Source organism: Mus musculus, chromosome 9 (assembly GCF_000001635.26).
Source record: "Mus musculus strain C57BL/6J chromosome 9, GRCm38.p6 C57BL/6J".
Classification (NCBI taxonomy): domain Eukaryota; kingdom Metazoa; phylum Chordata; class Mammalia; order Rodentia; family Muridae; genus Mus; species Mus musculus.
Genome location: NC_000075.6, coordinates 53770882 through 53795931, shown reverse-complemented (window position 1 = coordinate 53795931; position 25050 = coordinate 53770882). Strand labels below are relative to the sequence as shown.

At 45.3% G+C, this 25050-nt stretch overlaps 1 protein-coding gene across 4 annotated transcripts in view; it reads right to left on the bottom strand.

Annotated features, from left to right (window-relative positions):
- Positions 1 to 24499, bottom strand: part of Slc35f2 (solute carrier family 35, member F2) — a 46729-nt gene extending 22230 nt beyond the window's left edge. The window contains exon 1 of one of the 4 annotated variants that reach the window (XM_006511461.4): positions 24038 to 24499. In XM_006511461.4, the coding sequence (XP_006511524.1) occupies positions 24038 to 24147 (110 nt within the window). In that variant the 5' untranslated portion in view covers positions 24148 to 24499. Of the gene's footprint in view, positions 1 to 1140; positions 1442 to 24037 lie in introns of those variants that run through there. The other 3 variants (NM_028060.3, XM_006511460.2, XM_006511462.3) reach the window with 3 other exon arrangements.
- Positions 24500 to 25050: the final 551 nt, after the last annotated feature.

Below are 25050 nucleotides of genomic sequence, written 5' to 3'. Positions count from 1 at the left end.
TCAAACCAACCTAAGTTGTCAGTCCACACGATAAGATTAACAGGAGAGCTGTTGCAAGGAGCAAATCCTGGATGTAACCCTCAGTACCTCAAAAATAAACAACCAAATATCACACCAATATCAAAGGCTTAAATGTTAAAAAAAAAAAAAAGGCAGCCTCAGACATACTGTAAAAACATGGAAGAATTTTTAAAAATGCTTTTATTGTATCTATTTACTGTGTGCATGCATGCTCACTCAAAAATCTGTGGATTCCAGAGAATAAGTTGCAGGAATCTATTCACTCCAACCATGTGAGTCTGGAGACTGAATTCAAGTCACTCAGTTTAGCAGCAAGCACCTTTATCCAATGAGCCCTCTGACTGCTGGGTTCTGTGGGTGTGGCCTGTTCCTTGTGCAGCATCCTGGCAAAGGGCTATGTGGTTTGAGAGACAGCAACCCTTTCCTTACTGATCTCCTGAGACACCTTCTCTCTCCCCAAACCCTGCCTCCACACTAAAACAGTCCCTTTCTAAATTCTAATCTAATGGGATCACTCTCTGTCTAAGGCCATAAGTGGGTCCCCTCTGCCCTCACATGAGAGCCCAACTTCTTCAAAGTCCCACCCAAGTCTGGCCTCTCCCCTCTCGTCACGGCCCTTCCTTGAGCAAACCTGGCAAGTCGGGCAGTCACAGGAGAAAGCACAGAAAATCCAATCAAGCCCCGAGAAGCTAATCAAACCCAGAGGGTGGTCCACATCCCATAATGAACTTGACAGCAATGATACATGTGAAAGAAGTGAGAGTAAGAAAAGGAGACGCTGAGCCTGTTCACACACTGCAGAATTCCTCCAGCCTGCTCATTTCTGCAGTCTACAACAGCACAATTAAGCAAGCCATCCGCCAACAGTGAAGTATGACTGCCAGAGAGAGAGAGAGAGACAGAGAGACAGAGAGACAGAGAGAGACAGAGAGACAGAGAGAGAGAGAGATCCAAACTTAATGTGGAGACTTAAAGCAATGCACTTCTCCTGGCTCCAAATCCTAATGACCTCATCTATAATGGACGATGGGGGGAGAGTGGGTGGAGGGAGCTGGAGGTTTAAGAAAGAAGGTTAATCACGAAAGGGCCTCAAAACGATCTCAGGCCCCACAGGCATACCTGCATCTTACCAAAGGGGCATTGTCAGACTCCACACCACACAAAACACTCCCCAGCTAAAGGAAGCTTCTGGAAACAACACGAGTCCCGCTGTGGACGATATCCTGTCGGCCTTTTCAAACAGAACCTCCACTGAAGTGAACTTCAAAGAGCCGGATGTCCACAGCCTACAGGATGGACTCCCAGTTTCTGCCTGCTCGCTGTGGGAGCAGGGCCTCCAAGAGCCCATGGCTGTGGGCAGGAATGGGAAGGCAGAAAATGGGCTGAGTATCTTATTCTCTGCCATGTTACTGTTTACATATTTCTGTGAATATGAGAACTAAAAAAAGAAAGAAAAGGCACTTTATTCTCCTCTATTCTTTCTCCCAGAAAACTCTAATGTATAGCTTAGTATTTCTTCCACTCCAAAAACACCAAAACACAGCTAGTCATTGCTTTCAAATAAAATTATATCTTCTTTTATTCACTCAGTAAATTCTTTTAAAGTTTTTATTACCATATATTAATCATACATAACCCCCTTAACACCTTGCTCCTAATCTGTCACCTTCCTTCACACTCATGTGTGTGAGTGTGTATGTGTGAGTGGTGTGTGTGTGTGTGTGTATGTGAAATAACTTAATTAGGATTAATTATAGGCATATGGGCAACTTGCCAGTGGCTGTACCACCAATAAAAATATTTCTCCCTTCCCTAGCAACCATTAACTGTCTACAGCTCCCAAAGGAAGGGTAGGGGAGTCTCTTCCCAATTTCATAATGTGTTAATAGGGCCCATCACGTTCAGGTCTTGTGAATTCATAACTCAGGTTAATCATGGCTGCTATGAGTGTAAGAGCCATATTATGCCTGGAAGACAGCATTCCACAATACTCTGCCCCTTTCCCCAGCTTTTATCATTCTTTCTGCCTCATTCAGTAAATTTCTCAGTCAACTGTACCAGGCCTGGGGCATCTAGAATTTGTTTACAATATAAATATTTCCCAGGCCAGACTCTTCACTGAACCCCTCATCTATCGGACCCCAGCCTTCTTATGGCTCACACTCCAAACCTCAAGCCCCAAGAGCAGGACACTATAGCCTTTGTGATTAGTGCAATGACTGCAGCACAGCAGGCGCCTAAAGGACGTTTGCAGTTGTTAAATGTCTCCAAGTTTGTGTTTCTGTGAGGATCTAGACCAACCACAAAGGACAAGGACCGGGACTTCCTGGAGGAAGTTCCCACAGGAAGAGAGGAGAGAGGCTACTTCCTGATAAACTTCAAGGGAAATTCAAAAAAAAAGGCCACCATTTGGTATTGTGCCTAATTCAAACACAAATTTTGTACAATATCCATAAGGGATGGACACAATGACCATTATTTCAGTCTCCAACATTTCGCATAATCACCATCATGCCCATTCCTGGCATGTGCCCAAGATGACCATCACCCCGGGATCTAGCTGTTCTTTTAGAATAGCTTTCAAGTTGGGCCAGATGTCCTTTACTTACGTGTATATTTCAGAACCATCAGAGGCTAAAAAATAAGAGTATAGCCCAAAACTCTGTTTAGGCCAACTTAGTCACATTCTAAGGGGGCAGACTCTAAACATCAGTGGGTTTTACGGAAGCACCTCCTAGAGAAGAATAAGGTGCAATGAGAAAGGCAACTGCTCAGTTATTCTCTCCTTTCCATTTGGTTTTTAAAAAGAGGTCCCAACGACCAACAAAGCATATCACTTGACTATGCTCCTCTGCTCCCCTCCACGTCTCAATAAATCTGTGGCACTAAGTCACATCTTGTCAGCTGAAGACAATTTTTTTTAGGATTAACAGCCAAAAGACATCTATGGAGTGTAGTTTCTTTGGGGAGATTCAAAAACCTAGTTTGCCTACTACCTATAAAGGCATACTCATTCACCCCAGCTCAAACCTCGGGTGAATACGCGAGCTGCACGCTTTACACATAGGCTACCCAGCTCCATTTCCAGAACATTTAAATTATATCGTAAACGAGCTAAATTAACTCAAGTAGATTTTTCCCTACACAGTATGATTGATGGTTGATCTGTGTTGCCAATGAAAATGGATTTAGAGTTAGCATGAAAACACATCTTTGGGCATGCACATGAGAGTTTTTCCAAAAAGATTTGGTGGAAGAAGGCTGATCCTCTTTGAATTCGGAGACTGTCTGTACTGGCTGGTTTTATGTGTCAACTTGACACAGGCTGGAGTTATCACAGAGAAAGGAGCTTCAGTTGGGGAAGTGCCTCCATGAGATCCAGCTGTTAGGCATTTTCTCAATTAGTGATCAAGGGGGGGAGGGCACCTTGTGGGTGGGACCATCCCTGGGCTGGGAGTCTTGGGTTCTATAAGAAAGCAAGCTGAGCAAGCCAGGGGAAGCAAGCCAGTAAGTAGCATCCCTCCATGGCCTCTGCATCAGCCCTTGCTTCCTGACAAGCTTAGTTCCAATCCTGACTTCCTTAAGTGATGAACAACAATGTGGAAATGTAAGTTGAATAAATCCTTTCCTCCCCAACTTGCTTCTTGGTCATGATGTTTGTGCAGGAATAGAAACCCTGACTAAGACAGCGCCATCCCATAGACTGAATAAAGGGGAGAATGTGAGCATGAAGCCAGTGTGCAAGGTTCTGCTTCTTAACTCTAGGTGCCATGTGACCAGCAGCCTTCTGCTCCTGCCAGCATGCCTTTCCTGCCATGGTACCCTCAAACCGTGAGCCAAATGAACCTCCTCCTGGTGCTTCTTGCCAGGCTTTGTGTCACAGCAACCAGAGAAGTAACCAACACACACACAATGAATAGCAGCTTAGGTGGCTGTTTTGCTTCATTGAGAGCTCAGCTATAGTGTTGACAAGCAGGGCTCTAGCCCAGCACCTTTAGATTTTTAATGGGATATAAAACCACCTAACACTTTGCCAGAGCCCTGAGATTCTCTGTTTCAATGGAGCTAAATGCTAAGGTATAAGGATGTTGAGAAGATGGCTGATTTCAGAGCTGGGGTGGGAAGTAAAGTCTGGGCCATCCTATCACAGCAAAACACAAGAGGTCTGAGATGCAGCTGACAGAACAAAAACATTCTAGTTAAAGTAAGAGTGCCTCAATGGGCCAAAACACATATAGGTACAGCAAGGATGTTGCAGTGAGCTGAGACACATACATGTCTGAATCTGGGGCCTAACAAGCACCAACCTTTAAAGGGTTGCTCCTTGACCCTGGAAAGGCTCATGACTTAAAAACTAGTAAATGAGAGGAAGCAAGAAAATATTATCCTGCCTTTTCTACCCAAGTGATGATGAACCATGAGGTGACCACAGAGCTGGTGAAGGAGAGTTTGTAGAAACTCTGGAAAATTAGTGAAGATGAAATACAGAGACGTGATCACTTCATTGGTGCCCCCTTGAGAAGCCCCACGCCCATCTCTCTGCTGTGCCTTACTTTTTTCCCAAGTACCTGTCTTTCTCTTAATACTTTTGCTTTAAAACTGCCATTTCAAAAACTCAACGCTGCTTCTTATTCACTCACCCTAAAATTCTTTTCTGCCACAAAGTCAAGAATCAAAATCCTTAAAAAATAAAAAGTACTTCAGCTAATTAGTATTTCCACCATGGCCTCTGACTGCAAGAGCAGAAGAAAGGCTCAGGAAGTAGAGCTCTACCACTCAGGATCTGCCAAGCAGCCTCCCATCTTCTCTCTTACTATGGTTTTACAGGCTAGCTGCCATGCCCAGCCAGCAATACAGGTCTTCTAGGAATCTGAACTCTGGTCTTCCTGCTTGCACAGCAATGATTTAACAATTGAGCCACCTCCTTGGCCCCATAGTGACTTGTGCTACACTCTTTAATGGTGCCAGAGAGCAACAGTTTTAGGACCCAGAGGAATCCTAACAATATGTCACTCTAAAACAAAGACAAATGTGAGATAGAGCCCCTGACCTCATGGATTCACAACACAGCAGTGAAGAACAGAAAAGAAACTACAGAGAGTGTGGTGGAAGTGCTCAAAAAGATGGACAGCTAGAGAGAGAAAGATCTCATAGACTCAAAGAATAAAAGTTACTTAAGTCAAGAAAGAGTTGTCAGAGATGAGAAGGTGGGTCAGAGCATGAGCAGCTGAGCCCAATCCCCAGAAGACATGTAAAAAGTTAGGCATCGTGACACACATTTGTAACCCTAGCACAAGGAAGTCAAAGGCAAGCAGATCCCTCAGGCTGGGCTAGCTGAATCAATCAGCCCCAGGTCAAAGTGAGGGATAATCTTTCAAAAAAAGATGGTCAGAGGCCAGAGATGGCTTGGTGTTTAAGAGTACTTGCTGTGCTGGGCGACAGTGGCACAAGTCTTTAATCCCAGCACTCAAGAAGCAGAGGCAGGGGAATCTCTGTGAGTCTGAGGCCAGCCTGGTCTACAGACTGAGTTCCAGGACAACCAGGGCTACACAGAAAAACCCTGTCTCAACAAAACAAAACAAAACCTAGTGAATGGATGGGTGGATGGACGGACAGACAAAAAGCACCTGTTGTTCTTACAGAGGATATGGGTTTGACTCCCAGCACCCACACTGTGGCTCACAACCAGGATAAACTTCCTGAGGAACAACACTCAAACTTGTTCTTTGGTCTCCACACCACACATGCGTATGTATTTGCACCAGTACACATACATGAACGTACAAATACACATGCATGCAAAGGACGGAAAGAAACGCCATGGGAACCATTATCCCATTAGAAGGGGGAGCATTCTCCAGCACAAGCGTGGAGGAGTAACTCACCCATGGGAATCAACACCCACAACCTCGCTCAAACCTGTGGTAAAGCTAGAAAGCAGTCAACGGCAGCTCTTGACTGGTGATTTCAAAGAATATGTGTGGAGAGCTAAGTAAGTGAAAAGGACTGAGGAAGACTGCCCTGATGCAAATTATTGCTACATTTTTACCAGATCCAGACTGCACAAGCTGTCCTACAACTCACTGGTTGACCTTACACAACTGATCCCCTGTTTCAGCAGTCCAAATGCTGGAATTATAGGTCTGTATACCCACCCTTAAAACTACTTCTCTTATTGTAACCTTCTTGGTCCTATGACTAAATTAGGAGGGAAGTAAAAATTCCACAAATACCTACATTCTTTCCTCAAATATGTAAACAAGACACAGGTTAAGAACTTTGAGCTAAACCAGGCAGTGGTGACACATGCCTTTAATCCCAGCACTTAGGAGGCAAAGGAGGTGGATCTCTATGAGTTTTTGCCAGCCTAGTTTACAGAGGGAGTTGCAGGACAGCCAAGGCTATGCACAGAGTCCCTGTCTCAAAAACAAACAAAACAAAAAAACAAAACAAAACAACCTTGAGTTAGGGACATTGTCATGGATTATTACCCAGGAAGGCCCAATGTTGAAGAGCCTTGCTCAACTGTAGTGAGGAGGACCAGAGGCTCTGGCTTTGAACATGAGAAGGGGCCAGAGGCAAGAAGAAGGTGCAGGTGGCTCCTAGAAGCTGGCAACAAAGGACTTGATTCCCAACTCGAGCTTCTGTGAAAGAGTACAGCTCTACCAATACTAATTTTGGCCCAGTGAGGCTTCTGTTGGTTGGCCTTCTGAGCCACAGAACTGAAAGATAATAATGTCGATTTGGCCAATAAACTTAATGAAGATGAGATAACAGAGACATAATCGTTTTATAAGCCATGATCATGAAACATGGCTATAGGCTAGGCACAGTGGCACAAGCCTTTAATGCTAGCACTTGAAAGGCAAGGCAAGTAGTCTGTCAGGATAGGAGCAGGTTAACAAACAGACAGAGCTAGCTTTGTGTGAGCTAATTTAAAACAGTGCAAGTCAGACTGCTAGAACTACTTACATTGCTCTTAGTAATTTGCTTAGGAGAAAGATAATCACATCAAATAAAGAGTCTATTAAATAGCTGCAGGCAAAGTCAATCAGGAGCCACTTTGGATTAAAACACTCAGCGCTTGTCAGGGGGGAAATAAAAACCAGGCCTTCAAGCTAAAGACTGAGAAAACAGTTTTATATAAACAAAATTAAACTTGTAAATCTGATGATTTCTTCTTTCGCAGTAAGATCTGTGTGAGCCTCGGACAGTCAAAAATATAGAGGGCATATTATTATTTTCTCTGCCCCTGTACAGTAAAAGAAACTAGGGGAAGTGCCAACCACTATGCCCAGCTCCCACACTTATTATTTGCTGGATCTCTGCACACAGTGAGAGTAGATTTTATCTTTGCAAAGCTTACATCACCCAACGTTGTCTAACCAAGTTCATATGTCAAAAATCAAAATAGGAACACTAGACAAGTCCAAAGATGATATTGGAGTCTGTCTTTGTTTTTTTTCCATTCTGCCCCACTCAGAAGATTAAATTATGGAGAACAGAGGTAAGGAGAGAGATGGGGCTGCCAAGATGACTGTGAGTAAAGGCACTTGCTCCAAGCCCTGAAATCCACCCTGGGATCTGCATGGTAGGAGAGAACTGACAACCATGGCTTGATCCCTGGCTCGCTCGCCCTCTCTCTCTCTCTCTCTTTCCTTCTCTCCTTCTCTCTCTCTCTCTCACACACACACACACACACACACACACACACACTCAAAGAAAAGGCCCAGAACCAAAATGTCAACCTATAAATTCCTACTTCATTTTGGTTATAATCTATGCAACCCCTTTTCTACATTATAACATTGTATGCCTTGCATCTGTTTCACTGGGTCTCACCCGTCTAAGGATGGTATAGCTCTACCTCAGTTTTAACCCAACAGCCCATTGAGGAAGGTGATATTACTGTTCCTATTTGTTGGTAAAGATGCAGAAGCCGAGCGTGGTGGCGCACACCTTTAATCCCAGCACTCGGGAGGCAGAGGCAGGCGGATTTCTGAGTTTGAGGCCAGCCTGGTCTACAAAGTGAGTTTCAGGACAGCCAGGGCTATCTACAGAGAAACCCTGTCTCAAAAACAAACAAACAAACAAACAAAGATGCAGAGATGTGAAGCTGTACTGAAAAAGCCCTACCTCTGACCCTAATGGCTCAAAACAGAATAAAACGTGACCTTCGTGTCCAAATAGGTGTGAGGTAGCATAATGAGAAAAGCCTGTGGGCCAGGTATCACATTCAACCCTCCTGTGTCACTTCAGTCTTAACAGAACTCTTGCAGGATAGGGACTACAGCCCCAGTTACACAGAGATGAGAGACTAAGTTTCAGCCAAAGCCAGGAAATTAAGTCTCTGTTTTCCTACTTTGCACACTATCCCTATTATAATAAAATGTGATGCTGACCCAAAGATCAGCTGTTATGAATGACCCCACATCTCTAAGAATGGGCATTGGTGCTCAGCCCACCGTGGACACGTTTAACAAATAGTTTGATGCATGGTGGTTTTATAGAAAATATGAGAGAAGGTATAAAACCTATCCTGAAAAGATGCCGTGGCCCTAGGGGTAGGATGAAGAAGCACAGGGCTAACCTAGGGTAACATCTACACTGCTCTTTCAAGCCTGACCTCTAAGAGTTTCCTGCGCAGAGACAATCCACAAGGCGGCCGCCTCTGCCCAGCATCTGGCAGAAGAACTGAGGGCAGACTAACTCTGTTCTCAACAGGCAGCCAGGAAGCCACAGCCCATAAAAAGTGTAGCTCTTAACACTGCCTGCCAGGCAAGGCTTAATTAAAAGGGTTTGAAAGACTATTTTTTTCAATACCTAATTTTACCTACTTATAGATTATCAAAACAAAAGTCCTTCCCCTCTGATTGGTTGGTGTGGTTTACACTGTAGAATGCGTTCTTCCAATAAAGACAATCGTCTGGCCTGAAGTCAGAAGCAAGAAGCCCACAGTGAAGGCGGGGCCACAAGCCGGAGCTCCAGTGTGGTTTGGGTTCCCAGTTACAGCCGTCTCTATGGCCTGGCTGTGGTTTGGCAGTGCGGCCCTCTTTGACTCTGCAAAGCAATACACTATTTTTCCCATGCCAGTGGCGAGCCGGCAGTCCCCAAGAATCCATCTACCATGTTCATCAAATGCCAGCCAGGCGTTTGAGGACAGCAGAGGTGAGAACCAGATCTCAGAGATCGTGGGACAGGGCCCAGTGAGGGAACTGGGAGGCGCTGGGGCGATTTCCTGTGAGTCACTGGGTCTTGTCCAACCTTTCCACACCCACTAGCCTCCTACTAGAAAAACTGTCACACTCCTCCCTTAAGTCAAGGTCACCTGGCACTGATCCCACCAGCTCCCTCATCCCTGTGCTCTCAAACCTTTCAAGAGAACTTTTACTAACAGACAGGAAGGAAAACAGCATCAATGTAAAGCTGATATGTGAGTGTGCATACACACACACAACATACAACACACACACACAACACACATAACACACCACACACACACATATACACACACATACTAACACACCACACACACCACACACTCACACATACATACATACACACACACATACTAACACACACCACACACACTCACACATACATATATACACACACATACTAACACACACCACACACACTCACACACACATACACACACACATACTAACACACAGACATATATACATGCACATACACACACACACACATACACACAAGCTTTTCAGTCACTGAAATCTCTACAACACATAGAATGCACTATGTCAGGGCTAAAAAGATGGCTCAGTCATTAAGAGCATTTACTGTACAACTGTGATCACCGGATTTGGGACTCCAGTACACAGAACATAACAATCTGGGCATCCTGCAAGTGATGTAACTCCAGCTCTAAGGCATCTACACCTTCTTTGGGTGTGTGTGTGTGTGTGTGTGTGTGTGTGTGTGTGTGTAGACACACAACACACATGCATCTGCATAGATACAAACAACATGCAGAAATAAATAAAAATTAAATGCTAGCTGGGTTTACATAGTGAGCTATAGGCCAGCCAAGGTTACATAGCAAAACTCCTTTCACAAAGAGAGATTAGGGGGGGGGGGAGGTGAAGGGAAGAGAAAGTCATACAGATACAAAACTATTTAAAACACAGACACACATACATAATATATATGATATATCATATATACACACATATATAATATACACACATATTATATATGAAAGCAAAAAAGTGGCGAAAGGAAGACCTAGGTGGTGACCACCTGTAGTTATCTGTAGTCAAACAGATAAACAGATGGAAGGTAATGACTTCTAGGTGTGCATAGATTCTAGTTTGGAGCTAGTAGTGGATTCATGGGGAATGTATTACATTAAAAAATTAATATGGCCTGGCAGTGGTGGCGCACACCTTTAATCCCAACACTTGGGAGGCAGAGGCAGTGGCAGGTGGATTTCTAAGTTCAAGGCCAGCCTAGTCTATAGAGTGAGTTCCAGAACAACCAGGGCTATATTAGCTACCACCCAAGCCTAAATCCAGGGCTTTGAGTTAGCCTCCCCCAACATCTATCCCATTTGTGAACTGCTGTAGTGTACGAAGGGGCTGGTCCTTCAGATCCAAAGCTGCCAGATCTCCATGACACTGGCAACAACATGATATCCAAAAGAGTCCTGGTGAGGATCCAGTATTGATAGTGTAGCAGAAGCCACAGGCCTTGAGACAGACCAATGACACAGTGAAATGAACATTTGCAAGTAATTAAGTGTGGATAAAATGGTATACTGGGGCTGAAGAGATGGCTCAGAGGTTAAAAGCACTGACTGCTCTTCCAGGGGTTCTGAGTTCAATTCCCAGCACCCACATGGTGGCTCACAACCATCTATAATGAGATCTGGCGCCCTCTTCTGGCCTGCAGGCAATACATGCTGTATACATAATAAATACTTTTTTTAAAGGGTATACTGTAGGACACATTGTGACACACTACAACTTCCACAAGATTGTGGGGAGGCTGCAAGGGTGGAGGCGGGTACGGAGGGGTGGGGGGGTGAATGAAGACTGGGGTGCATGATGTGAAATTCACAAAGAATCAATGAGAAGTTAAATCAAAAAAGATTAAACTGCTTTGAGCAACTGGAGTTCAAAATAAAGTTAAACTGTTTCGAGGGGGGAGAAGATTCTTATCTGGAGGTTGCTGTGCTCTCAGGCGAGCCTGGAGATACCAAAGCCTCATTGGGCGAGTGCCAGAGGCATCTGTCTGTTTGGGGTGGGTGGACGGCTTGCTTGCTTGCTTGCTTGCTTGCTTGCTTTTACTTCGAATCTCCTAAGATACTCGAAGCATAAAAGGCTAAGAGCACAGAAGGTTGGGTCAAATTGCCTGAATGGGGAAAACATGGTTAGTTCCAGGTTTCAGTGTAACTATTCCTATTAGACAGAATTACTCACGTCCCCTTTGCCTCGGTTTCCCCATGCTCAAATGGGGGAAGTTAACGCAGCAATTTAGCAGAAGCCGAATATAGATCAGGAGTAGACTGCTTGCCTAGTATGCAAGAGTCCCTACGTTTAATCTCCAGGACATGGAGGTGGAAACAGGAGGGTGAGGGGTTAAAATGGGTACAAGAGACCCTGCCTCTAAAAACTAAAACTAAAGCAAACGAGGGAATTCTTTAAGGATTCACGAAGTTAAGTAAGACAAGTGGTTCAATATGAGTCCAGGCCATCCCACGTCACACGGGAGAAAGTTAGCAGAAGGATTACGTGGAACTGGAATACTGTGGGCAGTCCGAGCACACAGCTATGCTCAAGAGAGCTTGGCTCTGCTTGCTTTTATCTGTTACTTGCTAGCCTACATGTAAACCAGGAGCTGCAGGGCACAATGTCACACACCCTTAACCCCACGAATGAACCCAACCTCAAGTTCTCCAGAAGGATAGGGACTAAGGAAACTGAGTCAAATTCTCCCTGAAACATTCTAGCTTTAAAGAAATAACTGAAAATGAGTTTTAGGCCCCACTGTAGTGTTTCATGGAAGCTGGTTCACATTATCAGCATAACATCAACTTTGTCCAATTGTCCAATTGCCATAGATTCCTATAACCATTCAAAATAAACATCAAGAGCTTTATGAACAAGGCGGTGCTTGCCGCTGAGGCAGGCAGATCAGAAGTTCAAGGTCAGCCAGGACTACAACAGATAATCTGTTATAATAAAAATCAAAACCAGCAGGGCAGTGGTGGCTGACACCTTTAATCCCAGCATTGGAGAGGCAGAGGCAGGTGGATTTCTGTGAGTTCAAGGCCAGTCTGGTCTACAGAGCAAATTTCAATACAGCCCAGGCTGCACAGAGAAACTTTGTATCAAAAAACAAACAAAAATCAAAACTATTGAAATATTCATGTATGGCCTATTTCTAGTAGTTCTAAGGTACAAAGTTGTTCAGTCCCTGGAGGGTTTAATAGTTTAAAACTATAATTTTAAAAGAACACAAGTTTCCAGAGATATGCTTGATAAGACAGAAAAAGTCACATGTGACAACGTGGGAGTGAGAGTTAGAAGAAATAAGACCATTAATTCACTTAAATGCCTCAGAGCACATTCTTACTCTGTAGAGTAGTAAACCCCACAGGGACCAAGGCAGCACCACACCAAGCGCACTTTGTGTATGGAAATGAGAGGGTTCTTGAGTCTTAAATGTGCAGTGAAGAATTTAACTGTATCTCTTGGGGCTCTAGCATGACTCTGTGGCTAAGAGAACTTGCTGCACAACTGTCTGGACCAGAGTTCAGATTCTAGAACCCATGGAACAAGCTGGGGTTCCTGAAACCCCAGCTTCAAAGGGCATGGAGGCAGAGATTATCAGGGCTTGCTGGGTTCCAACCCATCCAAAAAAAACTTGAACCCTGGGCCCAGGGAGAGAGATTCTGCCTCAAAGGACTGGGTAGAGTGTGGTAGAGGAAAACACCCAAGACTCTCTTCTGACCTCTTTGGGTATAAAGGCACATACATCAGAACACACATGCACACATGCACAGATTATGTATGCATAATATATATATGTGTATATATATATATATATATATATATATACACACACACATACACACACACACATACACACACACACACTAAACAACTAAGTGAACTTTTTTTTTTTTTTTGGTTTTTTTCAAGACAGGGTTTCTCTGTGTAGCCCTGGCTGTCCTGGAACTCACTCTGTAGACCAGGCTGGCCTCGAACTCAGAAATCCACCTGCCTCTGCCTCCCAAGTGCTGGGATTAAAGGCGTGCGCCACCACCGCCCGGCTAAGTGAACTTTTTTGAAAGAAGGTTTTGATTTATTTTCTTTTTGTGTTGTTTTGTATGAAACAGGATCTTACTGTGTATCCCCAGCTGTCCTGAAACACACTATGTAGCCCAAGTTGGCCTTGAACTCATAGCGATCCTCCTGCCTCAGTCTCTCAGTGGTGAAACTACAAAAGTGTACCGTGGTGGCCAGCTAAGAATTTTAAATAAAACTTTGGTTTGGGTTTTTGGATTTTTGTCTTTGTTTTTGCCAAAATCTCTAAGATTAACAGCAAATGGCCCGGCTAAGTAATTACATGGATTGGTTTTACCCTGGCGAGTTGTCCAGTACCAGCCAACTCAATATTGAAGAACAGCTGCCAGATATTATGCATAGAAAAATTAACAGAAGTGAGAGACACAAGAAGTGCCACTCGATTAGACTTTTTAAGTAAAGTTGGTGTTTAGAAGAACAAGCTTGAAGCTTTCTGGAAAATCCACTTGCTTGAAATAAGTTCTCTAATGATCTCAGTAAATAACAGAAGGAAATCTTCCTAGCTTTTGTCATGAGAGGTGGGGATAAAGGATGGTGTTTGTTTGCTTGTTTTTTGTTTGTTTGTTTGTTTGTTTGTTGAAAAGATCTGTTCAGTTGTGGCTGTTTTGAGACATGGTTTCATGACGCTCTGGTGGGCCAGGAGCTGGCAGAGGCTGACCTTGAACTCCTGGCAGAGGCTGGGATGACCTTGAATTCCTGATCCTGCTCTTTACATGAAAGCTGTGTGCTACCATCCTAGTTTAGGAAGTGCTGGAGAATTGAACCCAGGTCGTTTGGTGTGCTAGGCCAGTGCTTTATGCACTGAGCACAGCCCTAGTGTCTAACTTTTTAATGAGTTTATCAGAGCATGTATCAAAACGGTTTCCAGGAATGACTGCTCCTATCCTCTGCCCATGTGGCCTCCTTCCAAACATTCCGAGTGCTGCCCTTCAGTAAGAGCCTTTACTTCAGTCCCAGATATCTCACATCTTACCACATCTGATAAAAGGGGGAGAACCAGACATGGGTAGGCAAAGATTCCCCCAGAAGACAGGCTACCAAATGAAAATACCAGGACCGGGTATGGGATACCTTCCTATGTGTTACTGGTCAGGAAACCCCACAGCCCCCTAAACAACACATGCACCGCCATTGACCTTGCTTACCCAGCAGAACAAGATGATGTTAAGACCCTACTGCAGAAGATACAGTTCCCTTTGGTTGCAAGGCAGAGAGATCAAGCTGGAACTGACCTGAAAACTTTCTCTGATGACTACTTTTCATTGTGCCAGGTGGTGGGTGCTAAGCCATCTGTGATGGGGAGGGAGAAGAGACACCAGCGGTACCCATTCAGTCAACCCTCCACACCACAATACCAACCTGCAAGGCAAGATGTGTGCAGTGATAGAACACTGACATGAACAGTATGGGGGAAGATTTAGATTGAATTTGAGGCCAGCTCCACAGGAAGGAATTTGTGTCTGGTACTATAAGCCTAGACAAGAGTCCATGGCTGGGGAGGTCACAGGTCCCAAGAGGAACCTACTCCTGTCATTTTACTAAACAACACAATTGTCAAACTGCCTTCTAAATATGTATCCTTGTGCCTATTGCTATGTGTGTGCTACCCTCAACCTCAGCTAGAGAAGCCTCTCTCTGGAGTGGTCAGCAGTTAATTCAAAGACTCATAACTAGTCAAAGAGCTGGGAACAAGGGTCCACTGAGTACTCAGCCCTAATAGGGACAACCATATCAGCCCCTTCCTTCGGGCTCAGGGAGCATCTTGGGAAAGGGATGGAAAGATGCAGGAACTGAAGGTTGGGGTACAGTGTGTGAAATGCTGCCTTCAGAACATGATATAGCCGCTGCACCCACGCACTCAACACATCTATAGTTACCTGCATGAGATCAAGTCAACACGACCAGTCAGCATTCCAACAGGCAGCACGACTTGGACCCAGAAGGTTATTAATAACAAAAACTGACAGGACATGAAGGAGGAAGGGAGGGGCAGGGAGTTTCAAGGGGAGAGCAGAGTTGGTGGTGCAGATAATCAAGATGCATTATTCACACATATGAAACTGCCAAAGACAACAAGCAAAGATATTCTACTTTTAAAAATGGGCTTTTACTGTCCCCATAATGGGAAGAACTGCTACCATTTTGGATTTGTGCCAAGGGCAAAGTACTACAGGGGCTTCCAAGATGAACTACAGCCTCTGCCCTGAAGTGCTCTCCTGGGCTAGGGGTAACTATCTTCAAACTTTCAACCATAAGCTCAGTGAGGGTGGGACATGTACCTTACAGGTACAGAAGAGGGGCACCCAACGAAGATGTGGGTGAGGACAGGTTGGAGGAAGTCACAATTACCATGTTAGTACTGTCTACAAAACTCTTTAAGCCTCCTCCATAAGAAGACAGATAGTAGCCGGGCGTGGTGGTGCACACCTTTAATCCCAGCACTCAGGAGGCAGAGGCAGGTGGATTTCTGAGTTCAAGGCCAGTCTGGTCTACAAAGTGAGTCCCAGGACAGCCAGGGCTATACAGAGAAACCCTGTCTCGAAAAACCAAAAAAGAAGAAGAAGAAGGAGAAGAAGGAGGAGGAGGAGGAGGAGGAGGAGGAGGAGGAGGAGGAGGAGGAGGAGGAGGTGGAGGAGGAGAAGAAGAAGAAGAAGAAGAAGAAGAGGAGGAGGAGGAGGAGGAGGAGGAGGAGGAGGTGGAGGAGGAGAAGGAGAAGAAGAAGAAGAAGAGGAGGAGGAGGAGGAGGAGTGAGGAGGAGAGGAGGAGGAGGAGGAGGAGAAGGAGGAGGAGGAGGAGAAAGAAGAAGAAGGGGTACCTCTGCCTCTAAAGTGACCATCATTCTAGTCGATGGTCCAGGAATGGGAAGTGGGCATCTTGCACTTTGCATGGAGAAGCCTAAGCACTCGAAAAGAGACAAATACCATGTGAGTCCAGTCCATCACTAGGAAGCATCTAGAGAAGTCAGACTCATAGACAAAGTAGACTGGGGTTGATAATATGGCTCGACAGGTAAAGGTACTGACTGCTAAACCTTACGACCTGAGTTCAATACTCAGAATCCACACAGTAGAAGAAGAGAATGATTCCTGAATTGTCCTTGACCTCTATACACCTTCAGCATAAGCATACCCATACACACACACACACACACACACACAGATAGATGATAAGTAGATAGATAATAGATAGATAGATGATAGATAGATAGATGATAGATAGATAGATAGAATTTTAAAGGAAAGAGGGAAGAGTATAAAGGAAAAAGAAAGGACAGGTGGCTGCCAGGGCTAAAAAGGCAGGGTATAGTTTTTGTTTGGAATTATGAACACATTCTGCAAGTGAATGAAGGTGAAGGCTGTACTGTGTAATAATAATAATGTCTGTGAACAGTACACTAGCTCTAAAGGGAAAATTCAAAATTACATTTTAACATAATTTTAGGACACCAGAATTAACTGTTATATGCAGGTAAAGAGGAAGAAGGGAGAAACAGAGGACTGAAGACATGAGCGAAAGGACCAGTGGCTCTCAGACCTGTGTTAGCTGCAGCTTTCTTCAAACACAGTTAGAGATGAAATGCTGTTACCCTCCCCAAATTCTTGTGTTAAAACTTCATCCTCAAGATGGTGGCACTTGGAGGCATAGCTTTGGGAGTTGCTTAGGTCATGAGGGTGTGTGCTGGTTAGTTTTTGTCAATTTGACATAAACTTGAGTCACCGGAGAAGATGAAAACAGGGAACCTCAGTTGAAGAACTGCCTCCATCAGACTGGCCAATAGCACATGTGTGGGACATTTTCTCAATTAACGATTGATATGAGAAAGCCAAACCACTACCCATGGTACCAACCCTGGGCAGGTGGTCCTGAGTTACATAAGAGCGTGGGCTGAATGAGCCACAGGGAGCAAACCAGTAAGCAGTGTTCCTCAGTGGCCTCTGCTTCAGTTCCTACCTTGGGGTCATGCCCTGGCTTCCTTCTCTAATGGACTGTGACTTATAAAATAAAATGATCCTTTTCCTCCCCAAGTTGCTTTTCATCATGGTGTTTATCACAATAGGTAAAATAAGTAGGACAGAGTTCATCTTTATGACTGGGACTGATGCACAAAAGAGAGGCCCCAGTAAAAGCTTCATGAGAAGATGGCCATCCATGAGGCAGTAAATATGCCTACACTATACACCAAATCTGCAAGAGCCTCAGTCTCAGACATGCAACTTTTCAGAGCTGTAAGAAATGAACTCCTGGGCTGGTGAGATGGCTCAGTGGGTAAGAGCACCCGACTGCTCTTCCGAAGGTCCAGAGTTCAAATCCCAGCAACCACATGGTGGCTCACAACCATCCGTAATGAGATCTGACTCCCTCTTCTGGAGTGTCTGAAGACAGCTACAGTGTACTTACCAATAAATAAATCTTAAAAAAAAAAAAAAAAAGAAAAAGAAATGAACTCCTGGCTGGCAAGTTGATTCAGTGGTTAAGAGCACTGGCTGCTCCTCCAGAGGTCCTGAGTTCAATTCCCAGCACCCACATGGTGGCTCACAACCATCTGTAATGGGATCCGATGCCCTCTTCTGGCTTGTATATGTGCCTATGTAAATAAATAATTAAAAACAAAAAAGAAAGGAAGAAGGAAGGAAGGAAGGAAGGAAGGAAGGAAGGAAGGAAGGAAGGAAGGGAGGGAGGGAGGGAGAAAGAGAGAAAGGAATTCCTGTTCTTTCCAAGCCTAGAGTACTGTTGTTAGTAAGTCAGACATCTTGCCTAAAATCCCAACTATATAAATGGCAATAGCAATGTATCTGCGGATGCCAGAGACCAGTTAAGAAACTTACCAGGTCCCATTCTTCACTTGCATCCTAGGGTAATATCTGAGCAACCTCGAGGGACTCCCAGGGTATCTCTTAGTTTGTACAGATCATCGGTACAGGGGAAGGGCAGTATCCTAAAGCCTGGCCTTCAAGTATGATATGGCGAGCGAGGCTTCAGAACTAGTAAAGCGGGTTTCAGTTTAGAATCAACTGTAACTACTTCTCCCTGCCACTGGCCAGCTATGTCATCCAAGCAAGTTACTCATCTGTTCCATCAAATGAGAAACCAAGCTGTGTAGGCGTGTCTCGGGGCTGATGAAATGTAAGCAGGGAATTCTCGTTGGACGATGGCTATCGCTACCCTTTTGTTTGACTTGTCGTCTCTCTGATTCCTGTGTAGTGAGGTGACAGGCGGAGAGGGTGAATGAGACCATGGATGGAAGCTACAAGAATCTGGATGAGAGCTGACAAAGGCAATTAAATAGTGGCTGTAAGGGCTGAAGGGAAGATGACCTGAAGGAATATTCTAGAAGGCTTGTCAAGATGAGGAATAAGTTCTGAAAGCCATCTTCTCTGCTTTCAAGTTAGCCTGGGGGGAAAAAAGGAGCAAAGAGAAGTAGGATAAGCCGAGAGGTTGTCTAGAACTATTCTGGGGAGAGATCCTGGGTAGGTGGCCAGAGGATCATGGAGAGCCTGTTGGAAGAGAGCTTTTAAAGTCCACTCTCTCCTCTCCCCTGTACCACACAGAGTCACTGTCCTTTGACAAATCCCTGCAGTGCTGGAGAAAGTGACGAATCAGGTCAAATAGGAGCAACACCCATCCAAGCACTCAACTGTGGGCTACGGCCCAGGGTTCTAGGCTTCCTTGCGGCCCCTGTCTAATGTCACCTGGCCATCAGTTCTTCTTCAGTACTCAAGAAGACCAAAAGATAACACTCAGTACAGAGCTGTGCTCTGTGGGTGACAATGGGAAGTAATTGGGCACCATGGAGCACAAATATTGGAGGCAGTTAAAAGCAAATATCTGACAGTGTCTGGAGATATTTTTGACTGTCATATTGGGTGTATGTTGAGGGGTAAGGGAGTTGTGTTGGCAGAAGCCAGGATGCCCAGCTGCCCCCATGAGAAATTATTCAATTCAAAATGTGCTACAATAAAGTATATAAAAGTGGACGTGACATTACTCCCGACTCCTAAGGCTAGAAGAAGCAGATAGTAATTAATTGCACGGTAGAAATGGAGCTGGAAGAATTTACAGAGACAGGTAGGATAAAGGATTACCAGGCCCCCACAGCACAAGGCATATAAATGTCTCATTTCCTATAATTCCCGTAAATAATGCCACATAACAGCACCCTTCATCAGGCTAGAGAGATGGATCAGCAATTAAAAGCACTGGCTGCTCTTCCAGAAGACACAGGTTCAGTCCTTGGCACCCACGTGGTAGCTCACAGCTGACTGTAATCCAGTCCATGGGGACCCAATGCCCTCATCTGACCTCCTAAGGCACCAAGAATGCATGTGCCACATAGGCATACATCTAGACAAAACGTCCACCAGTCTGTAAGAACATCAGTTTGTTCCTATAAACTGATGGATATTGACAAGGAGTGCTCCCACAGACTGATGGATATTGACAAGGAGTGCTCCCACAGACTGATGGACAGCGTCAATGAGTGCTCCCCTAGACTGATGGACAGTGACAAGGAGTGCTCCCCTAGACTGATGGACAGTGACAAGGAGTGCTCCCCTAGACTGATGGACAGTGACAAGGAGTGCTCCCACAGACTGATGGACAGTGACAAGGAGTGCTCCCCTAGACTGATGAACAGTGATAAGAAGTGCTCCTGTTCATTGATGGGCTACTTACTACTGCTCACCCCTCCTCCAACCCAACTTAGCCCTCTTCAAGCTAAGTTCCTTGCCTCCCTTTAAGTAAAACACTCGCTAGCCCTTCCAAGCCTGGCTTTTTCACACTTGTAGGAACAAAACTTCAAGTTTCTCAGCTGTCCCTCACACTGGCAGGCCTGACCTCTGCCCTCCTTTATACCAACAGTGAACTTTGGAAGGCAGCTCTGTTCACTACTGTAGCCCAACACCATTGCAGAACTTTGTACTTATCACGAGTGGTACTTATCATGATTTCTTACCATATTTTGATTATGAGCTCCCTTGAAAACAGAAACTGAATCATACCTGCCTCCCCACTCAGAAAGATCAGTCTAGACCCACAACAGATATTTAAGGTGTGTTGAATGAAAAAACAAAAACCAAAAACCTGACCAGCACTGTTACAAAAATACAATGAAAAGCTATGCCCTCAATAGCTTACCATCTATTTTTTAAGGGAAAAGATAAGCTCACGAAATAGTAAAGTTTTCTGCTAGAGATAGAAAGTTGACCATCGAGTTCGAGGCCAGCCTGGTCTACAGAGTGAGTTCCAGGATAGCCAGGGCTACAGAGAAACCCTGTCTCGGAAAACAAAAACAAAAACAAAACAAAACAAAAAAAGAAAGTTGACCATCTTAAGGAATATGCTTTTTGAAACATGAATAAATTAAGGCCTCTGTTCCAGAATACAAATAATAATATACTGATAGTATACAAATAATAAGTGTGTATTCTCAGGCACTGCTGGAAATCCCTGGCTTTAAATACAATATATCACTTGACTTGAGAACAATATACAACAAAAGTCCGGCTCAAGAGCAGAGTCTCTTTGGGGACATTTGAGGCCCATCACCCTGAGTGCTTCAGACAGTAAGTGCTCACTGAACTTGTGGATTGAGTAACTGAACAGTCTGATACTTCTCCCCTTCCTCCTCTTCCTCCTCCTCCTCTTCTCTTTCATTCGCTAGTCTGGGTGTTTAAGTGTTAAGCTCATCCAAAATGTACAGACATGAAATGCTTATAAACCTTCAGTCTCTAAGACAGAAGAAAAACCATACCTCATTCCATTAACTCAAGACCTGTAAAGCTGGAAAGAAAAAAACAATGTTTATATCCTCTTCTGCTTTTGAAACAAGGTATCACTAGCTGGCCTTGAGCCCCCAGATCGTCTCTGGGCTTTCTGTCCCACCTTCGGAGTGCTGAGATTATAGGCATACACAACCATACCAGCCTAGTGATCTGGTATTCACATTTCACAATATGTCTGTACCCTAAGGGAGGCAGGTATGTCAGGAGTTGGGGTAATCTAGAATAGACACTTCACATAAAGGAAATGAGCTGCTCTAGGCCCCTAACTTTTCCCTGTATTTAGAACCCACTTATCAAACAATGTATTCTTGTTTCTTTTAGCAAAAGCAGCAAATGGGGGGGGGGGGCGGGTTCTATGAAGCTATAAACTATTTCTCTGTATCCTATCTTCTCTCCATTCCCCATGGTTCCCTGACCAGGAAGGTTAGGAGTTCAAGGCCAGTTTCAGATAACATAGCAACTTAAAAGTCTGCTGTGGTCTACTTAAGACACTGAAAAGCAATAACAAGAAAGAAAGTTGCAGATCTGTGGCCCTCGGAATAAAGACCAACACAGGGAAGAAATCAGAGTGTGGCAAAAAATCAAAAGAACCCCTCATGAACTTTGTCTCAGGAAACAGATACACGCACAGGCAGTTCCAAGTACTCAGGAAGCTAAGGCAAGAGGATTGTTTTAACATCAGAGTTCCCAACCAGCTCGAGGACAACAGAGAGATACTGTATGAAAGAAAGGGTATGGGAAAACTAAAGAGCGGATAAGAGCAAATACTATTTATGGGCTCTAGAGTCCAGAAATATTGTTGAGCTTAATTTGCTTTCCCGACATGCAATTTTGGATCAGGAAAATAAATGGTTTATGAGCAAAGAAAAGCATTAAGAAAAGAATGTATCATCTCACAGCTACTCGTTCATTCATCCATTCCCCATGCTAAGGGTTGTGCGGAATGTGCAAGTGATGTTAGGTGATGCTAAGCAGGGCCTTCCGGGGGTGTGGAAGATACCCACAAACCACCATCATACAAAGAAGAAAGTAAAAGTCCCTCAGGGAGGTGCAAAATGAACCTCTCTAGAGGGAGAAGAAACCTGAAATGTGTTATAAAACACATTATCTGAAAGCACTACACTTTGAAGAGAAAATCATCTTTGCTAGTTCTCAGTACCTCTTGCTGAGCTATCTGCTAGATTATCTACCCCAGCCTGGGGTCACTGGCATCTCCCCAGTTACCACATGTTCCCATTACCAGGGGATGGCGAGAGCTAATGGTGGTAACTAATCTCTGCAGTACTCTGAAATGGGCCAGGCTGTGCAGTCAACCAATGAATCCTCCCAAAGCCCTACAGGGGTAAGCAGGTTGGGGGAGTGGGGGGGGGGGTGGTATAGAAGGTTTTTGATATTTTTTGCACTTATTTATTTATTTTGTGTGTCTGTGTGTGTGTATGTATATGGACAGGCATGCCACAGCCCACGAGTGTAGATCAGAGGACAATTTGGGAAGTTGGTTCTCAAAACTTCCATCATACATGTAATTTCTGGGTATTGAACTCAGGTAACCAGGTTTGGTGGCAGGGGCCTTTGACCACTGAGTCATCTTGCCTTCTCCTGTGTGTGTGTGTGTGTGTGTGTTTGTGTGTGTGTGTTTGCTGTTGTTGAGAACTGAACCCATAGATCTGACCCACATAGAGCACAAACTCACTCATTGTGCTGTGGTACTGCAACTATCCTCACGGTACAAATAGTGAACACAGAGTTTTGTGAATTGTGCAACACACCTCACTAAGATTTGAATTCAAAGTTTTCGTACTTGGTTATGCCACTGTAACATCTCCCTGCTAATCAATGACATTACACAGCTGTTGGAGAATGAGCAATTTGAGGCCATTTGCCCCTTTGAACCAGAGCATCTATTTAAAACTATGCTTATTTATGACAAAAAAATGCATGTATACACATTTATTGATCAGCTCTGAAGGTGAGATGCCTTTTCAAGGACATAGCTTTCAAAATCTTTCAATTGAAATTCGTTGCCCAGGTGGGTAGTGGCACATGCCTGTAATCCTGCCATTCTCATTATCCCCAAGTAAACTGCTTAGCCTTGTGTTTCCTCACCTGGAAAGTGGGTCTAACAATAGCGCCATATCCTAAAGCAAAGGAGATGCGGTGCTATTGTCTACATAAATGGCTAAGCGCAGTGCCTGGCACGGAGTAAATGTTCAGTAAATGGATTTCATTATTTGGATGTTAGCCTCTAGTGTCTTCAGAACGCAAGTCGTCCAGTGACCACAGAAAGCTTTCCCCAGAGTCGCTGCCAACTCTTTGAGAACATCTCTACCTAAAGGCTCACCAGAGCACAGTGACATCAGCCACCTGCTTCCCTGGACCGCAGCTCCGGAGGTGGCCATGTCGCCTCGCTCAGGCCCCAAAACAGGGCAGACGTTGTCTCCGGTTTGCAACAGCACAAAACTTAACCCAGCTTTCTCACTTGAGTGAACTCCAGTTGGAGGTGATCACCAGGCTAGGTGGGCACGGATCCCGATCTGAAGGAATGCGGGCACCGAGCCAGGAAGGGCAACACTTCCACCTGCCAAGCGCCAGGTTGGGCAGCGCTCCTCCACAGCATCTACGGTGGCTCCCACCCTGTCACAGGGAAATAGGGGAACCTATCTCAAAATGCCAATCGGATGAATTCCCCGCGTATCCTCCGAAAAGCCAGCGTCGCCACCGTTTCGAAGGAGCGTGGGGGGAGCACCCAGATGAAACGCGACCTCCTGGGTGGTTTGGGAGCTCAAGGAGCCGAAGTCGAGGCACCGCCACCTCCATTCCCAGCTCCAGACACGTGCGCGCGGGTCGCCAGCCGGTTCTGCCTGTGTCCCCGCCACCCAGGCCCGCCCAGCGCGCTGCACTCACCAGGTGAAGAGTTTGCGTCGGATCCTGCTCAGCTGGCTGCCGATACTGTCCACCGTACCCAGCGCCCGGGGCTCGCTGGCCCCCGCACTCGCCGGCGACTCAGCCTCCATGGGGTCTCTTCGAGCCTCGCGTGCCCGGAACCCCGAGAAGTGCTCGGGCCCGGAAGACAGGAGGCGGTGCCTGTGAGTACGGCGCGGACTCGGCTCGCGCCCTGCCTTGCTCTCCTGCTGCGCTCTCTAGTACGCTCGCCCGCGTCCCGATACTCCTCCGCCCTGCTCGTGCGACAAATCATTAACTGTCAGGCCCTAAGGGCCAGACAATGCTTTTGCAGATCGCCACCTGGCACCTTTGGGAAGCTGGAGGAGAAAGGGCGGTTTGTTTTCTAGTGTCAGAGCTGAGTAGGACATAATGTAAATTTAAGATGAGAGGGTTGGGCTTCTTCCTCCCCCACCTCCATGTGGGTGGAGTTGATTTGGTTAGTTTCTTTGACCTAAGGTCTCACTCAGTAGCCGGGTCTATCCTGGAACTCAGGATATTGCCTAGGCATACTGCAAATTCTCAGCAGAACTCCTGCCTCAGCTTCAAGAGACCTGGGATTTACAGGTCTACGCTACCACGCCCGATGCATTTCAGGATTTCAAGGTTCCTTGTTTGAAATCAGCAAACTATAGGTAATCTGATAAGAGGTGATCTTGGCTGGTTCCCAGGATGCCTGTACAGGCAGCGAGCTGGTGCCCTCCTGAACTTTGCTAACTGGAAGAACCCACTGACCCCGCCTCTGTGTCCAGGTCTCCCTCCTTTTCCCCTAAAAGAACTGAAGACAAGCTGTGGTTTCTTTTCCTTTCAAAAGAACGATCAGAGTGGTGTGTCTTTGTGGCGCGAACTAGGCAAATCATCCCTCGCAGACCTGTTGGGTTGCCTTGTCACCTATCCTGGCCTTGACCCGGGCCACGCCTTCTGATGCTTGGATGGACCTACAAGGAACAAGAGGGAATAAAAAGTGGGATGGGGAA